This window comes from Gambusia affinis, linkage group LG17 (assembly GCF_019740435.1).
Source record: "Gambusia affinis linkage group LG17, SWU_Gaff_1.0, whole genome shotgun sequence".
Lineage (NCBI taxonomy): Eukaryota > Metazoa > Chordata > Actinopteri > Cyprinodontiformes > Poeciliidae > Gambusia > Gambusia affinis.
In genome coordinates this window covers 2447133-2459682 of record NC_057884.1, presented here as the reverse complement: position 1 = coordinate 2459682, position 12550 = coordinate 2447133, and the positions used below count along the sequence as shown (strand labels likewise).

Here is a 12550-nt window from a genome sequence, read left to right as displayed (position 1 = left end):
AAATGTATGCAAAGTTCTGGACTCTAAACAAATTGGAAAGGTTTATTCTGAGAGGAGAAGGTAAAACATAACTTATACAGTGTTTGTAAATTCTGGAGTCAACTGAATACAATGTTGAAAATTACAATTTTAGGGAAGCTATGGAAGAGGATTAGAGCCACTGAAGGAATAATAAAAGAATTTTCACTTTTGATTTCAAAAGACTAAAGTCAAAATTTTGAGATTAAAGTCAGATTTCAAGACAAAAGTCTTCTTAGACATTTAATGTGGTTGAAATGAAATCTTTATTTTTTACTCAGTATATATATTTTCTGTGTTGCCTTTTTTTTTTGCCTCATTCTTGGATGCTGTGTGGAAATGTGAGTAAACACCACAATTAGTCAGACCATGTAATGAGAACTGATGAAGCGGTCCAACAGTCTGAGAATGAAAAACAGAAATCATCAAAACTGACAGGATTTCTGTTTGTCCTCTCCAGCATCTGCTCTGGGTTTAAACGTTTCAGCTCCTATGTCAGATGATAACATGACTCTGCTGGTAAGTGACCAACGGCACAAACGTTTCTCCATCACTTGTGGTTTGCCATCTTATTTGTGAAGACAAGGGTTGCTACTTTTTGTGCTGTTTTTTCTTTTGTTATCGCCGTTTTTTTTTCTTCTCTGTCTTCTGTTTGCCTTTCTCCCTCTCCTCTCTTCTGCCATTCCCTTTGGTTTCCTCTGATCCTCCCCATCCCGTCTCCTTTTGCCCTGCTCTCCATCTCGGCTCCTAGTTTAACCTGACAGACCTGGACTGGAGCCAGCTGAGTAAGAAAGAGTGTGTGAAGTATAGTGGTGTGTTGGTGGGGAGCTCCTGTAAGTATGTCCCCGACCTGGCCCTGATGTCCTTCATCCTCTTCATCGGCACCTACTCCATGACCGTTTCTCTGAAAAAGTTCAAGTTCAGCCGCTACTTCCCAACAAAGGTAAGACGTCTGCTTCACTTAGTTGGAAAAATTTCCATGTTTTCCCTTTTTAACACTCATAGAACGTCTTCAGCCCAACAAGATGTCCCTGCATGAGAAAATGCTTCAATGCTACAAATGCTACAATCCTGTAGTTGTTCAGTTTGAAGGATAAAGCTGGTGATATTTCTCATTAATTTCCAGATATTCATTTACAATGATCCTTCAAAACATTCAGCTGCTTTTCCAGTGACTTTATGAAGCTAAAATTTCTTCGCTTTCTGACTTCAATTCTCTTGACGTTGCTTTAATTAGAAGCCTTTTTCGTACAGTAGCTGCTTTTCATTGACCATATAAATGCACAATTTGACATTTTGAAAACAAGTTCACTCAATGGAAACACTTAAAAAAGAACTTGCGGGAAAAAAAAAAGCTTTGGTACTAGGATGATGTCATTTTTTTTGGCCATATCAGAATTGGTTTATTTCATTAAACTGTGATGGAAACACTTTTTGTGCATCACACGAGTCACATGATCAACAGGCAGATGTTGCCACTGGAGCAAAGCACAACCACAGGAAATAGTTGGAGGCTCACGACGCGGCGTGTTTATTAATGCTTTATTGCATGAACAAACGTTTTCACATGTCATTTTAATTGTGTTTCTTGTTTAATGGAAACAATTGCAATCCTGTGGCTTGTTTTACATTAGCGGAATATTAAAGATTTATGCACAATTGTAATGGAAACGCAGCTATTGAATATAAACACGGTTCACTCTTCTTTTTAATTATTTAAACAGGAATGAGAAAATGATCAATTGGTTTAAAACCTCTTCCACCTTTGATGTAACTTTGATCAAACAGTCTGTGAAAACAATTCAAAACTAGAGTAGAGTCCAGCACCTCTTAATAGAGGTACTGTTGCATCCTGGACTGCCAAAGAAACGATTGTTTAAAGCAGGGGTGTCCAAAGTGGGTCCTGTAGGTCCGGCATCCTGCATGTTTTAATTCTCTCCCTGGTTTAACGCACCTGGACCACATGGTGGCTCCTTAGAAGGCCTAAGAAGAACATTGACCTGCTGAAGAGGTTGTTGGTGCCACCAGGGAGAGAACTGAACCGTGCAGGATGCCGGCCCTCCAGGACCCACTTTGGGGACCCCTGCTTTAAAGCTAAGTCATTCACTGTTGAAGGGAGCCATGGTGATTTGACAGAAATGATCAAAAGCTGGTCTTGAAAGCGAAGCTAAGTGATCTGAACAACTGTCTGCAGTCACTAAATCAGCTAAAGTGTTGGACAAGTTACTGAATACGAAAGATATCAAAGCTGCAACAAAAACAGTTCAAATTCAAAATAAATTTGAATAACATCTGCATAAGATAATTTTATGCTATTTAGAATTTATTCTAGACATATGAACAATAGTAGTGCATGTTCAGTATAATGTATTAGATTTGTTTGCTACCCTTCTCCCATGGGCTTTGATCTATTAAAACCTCTCTGCATATTTAAATGATGGTTGCAAATAAATAAAATATCAGGAAATGAAACCTGAACTCTGTCATAACTGATGGCAGATGTAAACTGAAACTCTGTTAGGTGAAGGGTCACATACAAACTGGTTATTTCAGCCTTATGCATGTAACATTTCCACTCAAACATTAATTTGTTTTTCCTTTGAATTACATCATAAATATTTCACATGAAACATCAAAAACATTCAGAATTAATTTATCATCGTCTCATTCGTCACAGGTCTTACTTTTAACAGGGGTGTGCAACGAGAAAAACCCAAAAATATGTACGTTTAAAAAAATTCTGTTGCAAAATATCACCAGCTTAAAGAAACAGATCACTATTTAGAGTTGATGCATTCCTTGTTGTCTGTGAGTCTCACCCCTGGAAACCGAATACAACACAATGTCTTCCTTATTCCCTTATCCATCTTCTCCCTGCATGCCCTCTAGCTCCGCTGCCTGATAAGTGATTTTGCCACCATCCTCGCCATCATGTTTTTCTGTGGCTTGGACTGTCTCCTGGAGCTGGACACCCCGAAACTGCGCATACCGACCCAGATAAAGGTCCGATCGTCCCCCAAGCAATTCGTCTCCCATCGTCCCTTGTCTTTGTGAATGGTGGCTGAATCTCCTTCCCTAATAATGAATGATTTGAATAATTCTAATCAGTAGTTTTCATGTTAATTCATTATTATAGGAATTCTTGAACATGTTGTGTCACTTCTTATCTTCCTGTTCTTTGTCTGTTCTTTGTCTTCTTGCCCCGGTCTGTGTGTTTGGGTGTTCTCATGCTAGATGAGGAAGCTCATCAGTGATTTTGCCATCTTCATGTCAATCATGTCCTTTGTGGGTCTGGATTTGTTGATGGGCTTAGACACACCCAAACTAATCGTTCCAACAGAGTTCAAGGTATTTCTTTCTTGCTAAATTAAACGTTGAAATATGTGCATGTCTGTGGCGTTCGGAGGATGGAAGTTCCTATACTCGATACATTCAAAAATAATTGGATCAACGTCTAGCTTTGTCATTTAGGACAGCAGAGTTTTCCCCCAATTGACTTCTGTCAAGTTCTGGTTCATGTAAGAAAAGTTGATGCACATATTTCCATCCTGCTTGCTGTTTTATTACTTTTCTCTTTGTTTCAAACATACATTTTGATTTGCTGCATCCAAATACCTCTGTCTCTCTGTCTCCATGTAAACATATATACCAATAGTTTTTTTCACTGTCTGACAAAATCAGCCATGTTTTTTTTCAGCTTTTGATCAGTTAGGATTACCGCAGTTATTAGTGTTACCATTTCTAAAAGCTAAATCTTTGTGTAACTTTCCTCAAAATCAGCCGTTTCTCTACATTAAGATCAGCTACTATTAGCGATACCAAAAACTCACAAGACGAGACAGATGAGATTTTAAATAATGCAAGTCTTTCTTTTTATCTCTCCAGACCTTAGATCAGTGCTTCATTTACAGATGGTCCATTTTTCAGTTGTTATTGTTAGAGTTCGCTGTAATTGTGACATGGCACAACAAACCGCTAGACTTTTGGCCATCAGTTGTCATAGTGATGCCTGCACAACTTGCAGTGCTTATATATTCTATGTGCCTCGTCTTTTACTCTGTCGCCAATTTATCGTTCCTATTTGAAGCCCGACAGCAACTGGCTGGTGCGCGATAGTTAGCAGTCACTTCAACCAGAAATGTTTTGGTGTTTCAGTCTCATGAGATCTTGTACGACAAGATCTTGTTCTGCTCCTAGGTACCACATGGTTAGACCATTTGGGAAAACCAAGGGAATGATGTCAGTGTTGTAAGCTTCTGATACTTGTGGATTTATTTCGACACCTCAACACTTAGGTAGACCTGAGGAAATCAGTGACAACATCAGGAAAGAAAGTGTAATGGCCAGTTAGGAAAGAGACGGTTCTGCAATTATCCACATTTTTCACCTCTGATACAGATGTGAGTTATTGACCGATGCCGATCCGATACAGAAAAACAGTTCTGTACGGACTAAAAATGTTTCTATTTTGAAACAGACATAATTGCACTGAATTACAAACTTATATAATATCTCTGCACCAGAACGGCAGACTTAAACACACCAATAGCATCATAAGCTTGGTCAAACATGTAAAAACAGCTTTAATTTGTTCAATCAGTGGGATTAGGAGAATAACAGCCAATCTAAAATGAATAATAAAAGGACAAAATGAATAGGTTGACGATTTTGGTCAGATATGTAAAGAATAAACAAATCTTCTTTCAAGTGGTTCAGAAAGTGCAATTAGAAATTCGAAATATCATGTAAAATAAATAATATAAAGCATGACGTCACTCAGAGCACTAAACATAGAATTACACTGATTATACGTGGTGTTATGAATCTGGCACATGAGGAAATGCCAGGAAGTTAAAGCTCGATATAAAAAGTTCTTCCAAAAGGATAATGAGACTAAGTATAACACCAAGTTATTTCAAAAGCAGCGGAAGGAAAACAAAGTCGTTGTTTTATGGTGGCCGTTACAAACCCTGGACTCAGTCTCAAAGAAAATCAGTGAGCAGATCTGAGAAGATATGTGTGAACAAGCTGCTTACAAAGCTGACCCAGTTATTACACAAGTTCTGTCAGGAGAAATGGGCCAAATTCCAGCAAACTATTGCATGAAGGTTCTGGAAGGACAGCCTACGTTAACCCAAGACGTCCAGTTTAAAAGGCACTGCTGTATTATTTATCTCATTATTCTGACTTTTAGCTAATAGAAATTACTTTGGTTTTCCTAACTGATTCAAAATAATGGACTAATTGAATTTGGTCTAATTCAACTCCAGACAGAGAAAAACAGAATAAAAAAAAGATGCATGTATCCTTTTATTTGAAAACAAATTTTAGCTTAGTATGATTTCATCTTACAGTGAAGGACTACAGGATTGTGTGTTTGATCCATGCTCACCTGTCATTCTCGGATGTGTTCGTGTGATGCAGCCCACGCGTTCGGACCGTGGTTGGTTCGTGCTTCCGTTCGGTAAGAACCCGTGGTGGTGGTACCTGGCCAGCTTTCTTCCGGCTCTCCTCGTCACCATCCTGATCTTCATGGACCAGCAGATCAGCGCAGTCATCGTCAACCGCAACGAAAACAAGCTGAAGGTCTGAAATCCCGACACTCCTGAACCTCAGAGAGAAGACAACATTTCAGTCAGGACTGAGCGAGGCACAACAGATCTGTCATTTGTAAACACATTTATTTTTATTTGTTTAATTAGGACAGTGCGACATTACCGCAGGTCACAGCAGTGTAAATATGCAGGAGTTAGCACAATAGCTACATTTCATACTTTCTCCTAAGGCAAGTGAGCACAAAACAACAAAACAATTTCTTAGACAATTTACAGGACAGAAAACAAAAGAAAAGAAAACTAAAACAAAGAAAATATACCAGACTCTATGCAATGAGGGTCTGGTATAATAGAAAAAACTTTGAATGTTTGTACTGCATTAGTGAGATTGTAAATGTGAAAAAACAAACCCTTGATACTGAAAGGAGCTCAGCTTCTCTCTCTGTGGAGTTTCCTGGTGTCAAACATAAGCTGGAGCTAAAATCTGATCCGACTGGTTCTGCAGCTGAATGTTTGTGGAAAGTCGGGGAAAACAGCATGTGATGCTTTTTTAATGGATTAGACTCAGATCATTATTTTTGCATGACTTTGCTCTGGCACGACTCCTGGCGACTGTACAAATGAAACAAATGGACATTTTTAGCAAAGCGGGCCTTTTTGTGGAATATTTTAACATTAAAAGTTTGATATTCCAGAGATGTGAAAGATGGTGAAACATTTCTCAGTTTCATGCTGCCTGGTAACAAGACTGTGTGGTAATTAACTTTGGATTCAGCGTTCAACATAAATACTGTTCAGAATGAAAGCAACGATGTAACTGGATTTGTTCCTCCCCCAAAAACCTTCATTTTCTGATGCTTATACTTGTGTAGCAGATGTTATTCATTATGATTACATGCATGGAATAATTAGAAACAATAACTGCATTTTCAGTAATCATAGAACTGTGCAATTTGACATTTTAAAATAGATTTGCTCAGTGGAAACACACTAATTTAAAAAAACAAACATTTTTTAATAAAAAGTTTTGCTGCTGAGGTGTTTTTTTGTATCAAAATTTGTTTATTTCACAAAACTGCAATGGAAACACTTTTTATTAGTTGTTACATTTTTTTTTTAAACTGTCTCATATTGCCCAACAATATGTTGGACAATATGAGACAGATAATCTGTGGAAAAACTGAGCTCCTCTGTGGTCCCACTGCCATCTGTGGAAATGCTTTGCTGCTGGTCAGAAACAGCCAATCGGAGGCAGGGGGAGGGTCTTAGTGCTATCAATCAGGCTCATAAACATGCTGCTGCTCACACTTTCCCCCACCGAACACATAGAGGCTCAAGATTGCTGGGTTTCCTGCAGCTGTTCTATTGGAGGATGAGCTGCAGCAGCACTGTTAATCACAAACTGTGAGCAGTTTGTGATTAACAGTGCTAAGACCCTCCCACTGGCTCTGATTGGTTGTTTCTGACTCAGCACTGTACCACAGGCAGGAAGGAGACAGGAGCTTGATGTTTATGTAAAACGTAAAAAACACACTTTTGCGAAGGCTACCTACATCAACTATATGATTTTACATGATTTTCCTGATTTCCACAGACTGTTTTCTGCGGTTGTAGCCGCACATATCTGAAATGTTGATATGAAAAGTTTTTTTATTAATTATTTTTGCTGTTATTTATATAACAAGGATAATTTATTTAATGCAGCACCAGCCAGATATGTTGAGCCCCATTAAAATGCAGAACATGTATTTTTTCTAACTAACTCCCTTTATTGGCATGCGGCTGCAGAAAGGCTGTGGGTACCACTTGGACCTGTTCTGGGTGGGTGTGCTGATGGCTGTGTGTTCCTTCATGGGCTTACCCTGGTATGTTGCTGCCACCGTCATCTCCATCGCCCACATCGACTCTCTGAAGATGGAGAGCGAATGCAGCGCCCCCGGAGAGCAGCCGCAGTTCCTGGGAGTCAGGTAAAGCCGTCCTGACGCTGCCACTGAGAGAAACACTAAATCCCTGAGTTTTCATGGTGAAAATGACTATTAATCTCCTTCTGAGATTGTATTTGTAATTTGTACTTTTCTTCCCAAAACTCTGTAAATACAATGTCTTAAAAACTGAAGGAAAGCTGATTCTACTTGTGTCTGATGGCATTACAAGAATGTCTGGTTATTTTGTAGGGAGCAAAGGCTGACAGGCATTCTGGTGTTTGTGCTGACTGGACTCTCAGTTTTCCTCGCTCCCATCCTTCAGGTCAGTGGAAAGATGAAGAAGAGAGTTACTTCCATCATTACGTCACTTGTTTTTCTTTGACTCTTTCTCGCTATGCTGTTCTGTGTAGTACATCCCAATGCCAGTCCTGTACGGAGTCTTCCTTCACATGGGAGTGGCATCACTGAGTGGTATTCAGGTACGTCAAGAGGCTTTTTCCCTTTTTAAAAAAAAATTTAGTCTGTACACCCAACATATCCGATTGGGTGTCCTGGGTGTGAAGACTGGGTATAAACATCCTATCTTGTAGCAACTTGTTATCCATCTTTGTGTTCCAGTTCTGGGAACGCATCAAGTTGTATCTCATGCCGCCCAAACACCAGCCGGACTTTTCCTTCCTGCGCCACGTCCCCCTGAGACGCATCCATCTCTTCACACTTGTCCAGATTGTCTGTCTGGCTGTCCTCTGGATCCTCAAGTCCACCTTCCTGGCCATAATCTTCCCAGTCATGGTGGGTTTCATGTCTGTTTAGCTCTGCCATTTGTGTCTGGTTGACAGCTGTGTTTTTCAAGGTAACTTCAGTCAGTTGAGTTGCATGGCTAACAATATGTGGTCGTATACATTCCAATATGGAAACAACTTGTCAATAACAGGGGAGTCAAATGCTAATTTCTTATACACATTATTATAACCAGAGTCACCTATGGAAAGCAGCATTTTCATACAGCTGATTGGCTGGAGACTGTTCACATTAGTGGTGGTGATAGTGCTGATGCAGTTGTCAATTTGCACATTAATCACTTCATCCACTTTTTTCGCAATTCTGTGATTGTGAAAAATTCACGGAAAATTCATAGATCCTCGCGTTTTTTCACCTCGGTGCATGATTGCGAGTTTATTGCAAATTTTCTGCAGAATTGTCAAAAACATTGAGTATTAGTGAGTTCTAGCTCTCACCTGCAGGTGGCAGTGTTTCTTACCGCTAATACACTGACGCCTCAGGTTTACTTGGTGTCATATTATAGTCTGATCAATGGCGAGTTACAAAATAATAAAAATATGAAAACACATTTACCATTATACATAAGTCCAAACATTGCAAAATTCCTTGCAAATATCTCTAAATTGACAGCATGACTTCAATGATTTTGGTAGCAAAAAATCATAACCCTGGAATCCTTGAGGGTACAGATTAATGCATATTCAGATATGGAGTATGAGCTGCTTCAAAAGGCAGTTCTAAGTGATTTTGGATGGAATCTCAAGCATTTGTGGACTTTAAGTATTTATGGGCAACAATTGTCCTAAACCTCCACAAATGGCAAATACCAGATAAAGAGTTGCAACTATTCTGTTTTTTAAAATGCAAATGGACCACTAAACTAAGTGACTCAAGTCTTTTCTGACCTTACAAGTCAAAGTAAAACACATTTTTACCAGCACAGCTGGCAACAGCAGTGTGACAGCAGATTTCCTCTACTGCCCTCTATTATTTTATTCATTTGTCTTGCGTCGTGAGTAGATCCTGGGTCTGATGGTTGTACGAAAGCTACTGGACCTGATGTTTTCACAACATGACCTGGCCTGGCTGGACGACATCCTGCCAGACAAAGACAAGAAGAAGAAAGAGGACGATAAGAAGAAAAAGAAAGAGAAAAAGAGCGTGGAGCCGGAGAGCGACGAGGAGGTGAGAAAACGGAGCTGCTATGGCAGCGCCTTCTCTGATAAACCCACTCTTACTCTAATGTCCAAAACTCTGAGTGTGTTTTTCTTGAAATTGAAATCACGTGCGTCACTCCATCTGCTGCGGGTGTGTTGCTTCTGGCTCTGCTTTTTTCTGACTAATACTGTATGTTTCTCCTCTCTTTCCCACAGTGTTGCTGAAAAGGCACTGTATAACACTTACTACAGTCTTCTTGTCTGTCCATCCTAATCTTAGAGGATTTATTTCCTTTTGCACTTTCCTGCACCGTAGAAACAGTCCATTTGCTTATTCAGACCCATTTTGTCTTTGCTTTGACATAGAAGAGGCTGATGGTACTCTGCATCTTGTTTCTGTTAATGTAGCTCACAAACATTTGTTCAGGAATGAGTTCAAAGGAATTACTCAAAAGTCTAAAATCGCATTTAAAAGAATTCTAGATTTGGACTTTCATAGCGTCACTGGGACTAAAGTTTGTCTTGTGTCTTCGTTCAAAAAGCCTCCAGTTACTGATGAAGATAGAAAATGGCCTAGATACATTAAATATGTTATTAACACAAGAAAATAACTTTTGACAGGCAAAACCAAAATTTATCGAGTAATTGGTGCAACATTTTTGACAGAAGTCAAAGGTCTGACACATTAACATTCATTGGCAGTAACACCAGTGTGGAGTACATCTTGCTTCTCTTTAAGGAGGAAGTCACTGACAGATTTTTCTCTTAGCCTGGGCTTTATATTTCTTTTTGGGGGAGAAATTTGAGAAAAAAATATTCAGTTATTGCCAAATCATCTCTGAGCTGAGCATCAACAACAGATCAACCTGTTGCAACTAGGATGAAACTTATCTACACAACTTTGGAAACATATTTACCCTCATGGATGATTTCCTCTTTTTTTTCTTTTTCTTTTTTTTTTTTACTGCATTTATAAATCAATCATAATGAACAAAATCTGGCTTTTCCAGTAAAAACAAACACATTTCTACTAAATGAAAACAATTAAATAGAAATTTATTGCATGACATAAGTGAGTGCATAGATACTCATCTCCTTTAAAGTGACTGACCTAATTCCAAGTGGTTCTAATGTTCAGGCTATTCTGTATTTGATATTGGGTGTTTTGGGGCTATACTTCAATTTTCACAAGCCAATCCTTTTTGGTTTTATGTTTAATAAATCATTAATACAATATGTGGTGTGTGTTTTTCTATTCATAGTTTGATTTAAATAGAAACTTATTTTAACATGAATATATGAGACCTCACAGAGGGTGTATGCACGTTCTATTGTACATCTTTGTTCTGTTGACCTGTGCATAAAGGAGTATAGGTCCGAGGTTGAAAAACTGTCTAATGCTCCTTAAAGGCTTGAGTTCTTTCCTGCATGCCAACTGCTTCCTGTTTCCCTCAGCCCATCAGTCCGTCCTCAGTGAAGATTCACATGGAGGCTGTGGGCCCCCACACAGAGTCAGACCCCACCCAGGTTAACCCCCGCATTAAAAACCAAACCTCTGAGTGAGTAAACCAACCACTTCCTCTTCCTTAACAGAATCTGTTATCCGTTACAATTTCAGTGTTGTAAGTGTCAAGTATTTGTATCTTTGATGCTGTTTCTTAGTGTGACAGGTGGGACTGTTCATAGAATGCTAACAGAGCTATGATGTAACGGGATGTAACTATTGTACTTCATCAGTGTAGACAAAGTGTAACACTGATGTAACGGAGAAAATATTGCTGACACTAGATTTGTTGTGTTTTGGTTATAAATAAGAAATCATTGTCATGCATATAGATCTAAAATATTTGTTATCTATTGGGAGTCTTCTTTTCTAACTCTGCCTTCATGTCTTTGTGTTGTGTTTTGGTGTACATGCCTGTGTACGCTTGCTTTGTGTCGTTTCGTGCGCGTTCTCTCTGCTGGTGTTACGTACATGTGGTTCATTACAGGAGATGAACCCTTACTCAACAGTCACGTCGGATCAAAATGAACTAGACCGCAGGTACTGTGTGCTGAAACCGCCCGTCCAATTCAGAGAGCTGATGGATCCTCCTTGCTAGGGCAACACCTCCACAACACCACACACACACACACACACACATAGCTAAAACATAGACACACACACAGCTGCTGTACCACTTATACCATGTGTTGATATTAAAATCCTTTTCAGAGTAAGGACTTTAATTGTTGAGAGAATTTGGATATCTTTTATTGTTCAAAATAAAAGACTAATGATGCTGTGATGAGTTTGGATCAGATAATAGAGGAACCGTTATCATGCAGTTAATCTTTAAAAATCTTTAAAAACCTCTGCTTTAGACCAATTATTCTAAACCCACTTCCTCTATAGTACATCCCGGCATTAAAATGTTTTAATTTACTTCGAACAAGTGTACTGTATTGGGGACTTACTCATGACTGAAACTTCATCTGTTTTCCTTTGTGCTGCAAAGAACTATTAACAATATTCAGGCAAACTACAGAAGAGGATTAAGGCCACTGAAAAAGAAAAAGGATTCAGATTTAAATCTCAATTTTGAAACAAAAGCTGAAATTCTTATTTAGTAATCCTTATCATCTTCAGTAGAAAACCAATCTCAGCTCTGCATGATGGATAATTATGAGTGGACTTACCAGAAATGAAATGGTGGTTCTATAAAAGAATGAAAAAAAATTATTTAGTAGTCATTAATCAAAAAATTTAAATTGTTTTGTGGCTTGAATTTGGTTATTGCTGGACTGAGAGGAAAGCTTGTTCCTTGGATTGTGAAGGCTACAAACCCCTGGTTTACTTAATATTTGAAGTTCATGTGTTTTATGAAGATAGTTTAAACATATTCATTATTCAGTGGCTGTCTGCCTCTTCAGTTTCCAACATGTTCAGAGAAACCCCCAAACATTTTTATAAAATAAAAAAGTAAAAAAAAAAAGTTAAAAAAAGAAAGAGGATTTGTTGCCAGACTGTTGACCTTCTTTGAGAATAGAAAAGTGAATGATGAAGAGTAAAAGTGTCCCTGCTGTCCCCCAGCATCACTCTGCACCTGAAGATCTCCTGCCCCCCGTCTCC

At 38.8% G+C, this 12550-nt stretch overlaps 1 protein-coding gene across 2 annotated transcripts in view; it reads left to right on the top strand.

The window, feature by feature from the left end:
• Positions 1–12550, top strand: part of slc4a5b (solute carrier family 4 member 5b) — a 27542-nt gene extending 14992 nt beyond the window's left edge. For both annotated transcript variants that reach the window (XM_044095818.1, XM_044095819.1), the window contains 12 exons: positions 479–537; positions 770–961; positions 2908–3021; positions 5443–5604; positions 7362–7540; positions 7748–7820; positions 7909–7977; positions 8117–8290; positions 9302–9466; positions 10894–10997; positions 11430–11482; positions 12512–12550. In XM_044095818.1, coding sequence (XP_043951753.1) covers positions 479–537; positions 770–961; positions 2908–3021; positions 5443–5604; positions 7362–7540; positions 7748–7820; positions 7909–7977; positions 8117–8290; positions 9302–9466; positions 10894–10997; positions 11430–11436 — 1298 coding nt within the window. In that variant the 3' untranslated portion in view covers positions 11437–11482; positions 12512–12550. The remainder of the gene's footprint in view (positions 1–478; positions 538–769; positions 962–2907; positions 3022–5442; positions 5605–7361; positions 7541–7747; positions 7821–7908; positions 7978–8116; positions 8291–9301; positions 9467–10893; positions 10998–11429; positions 11483–12511) is intronic.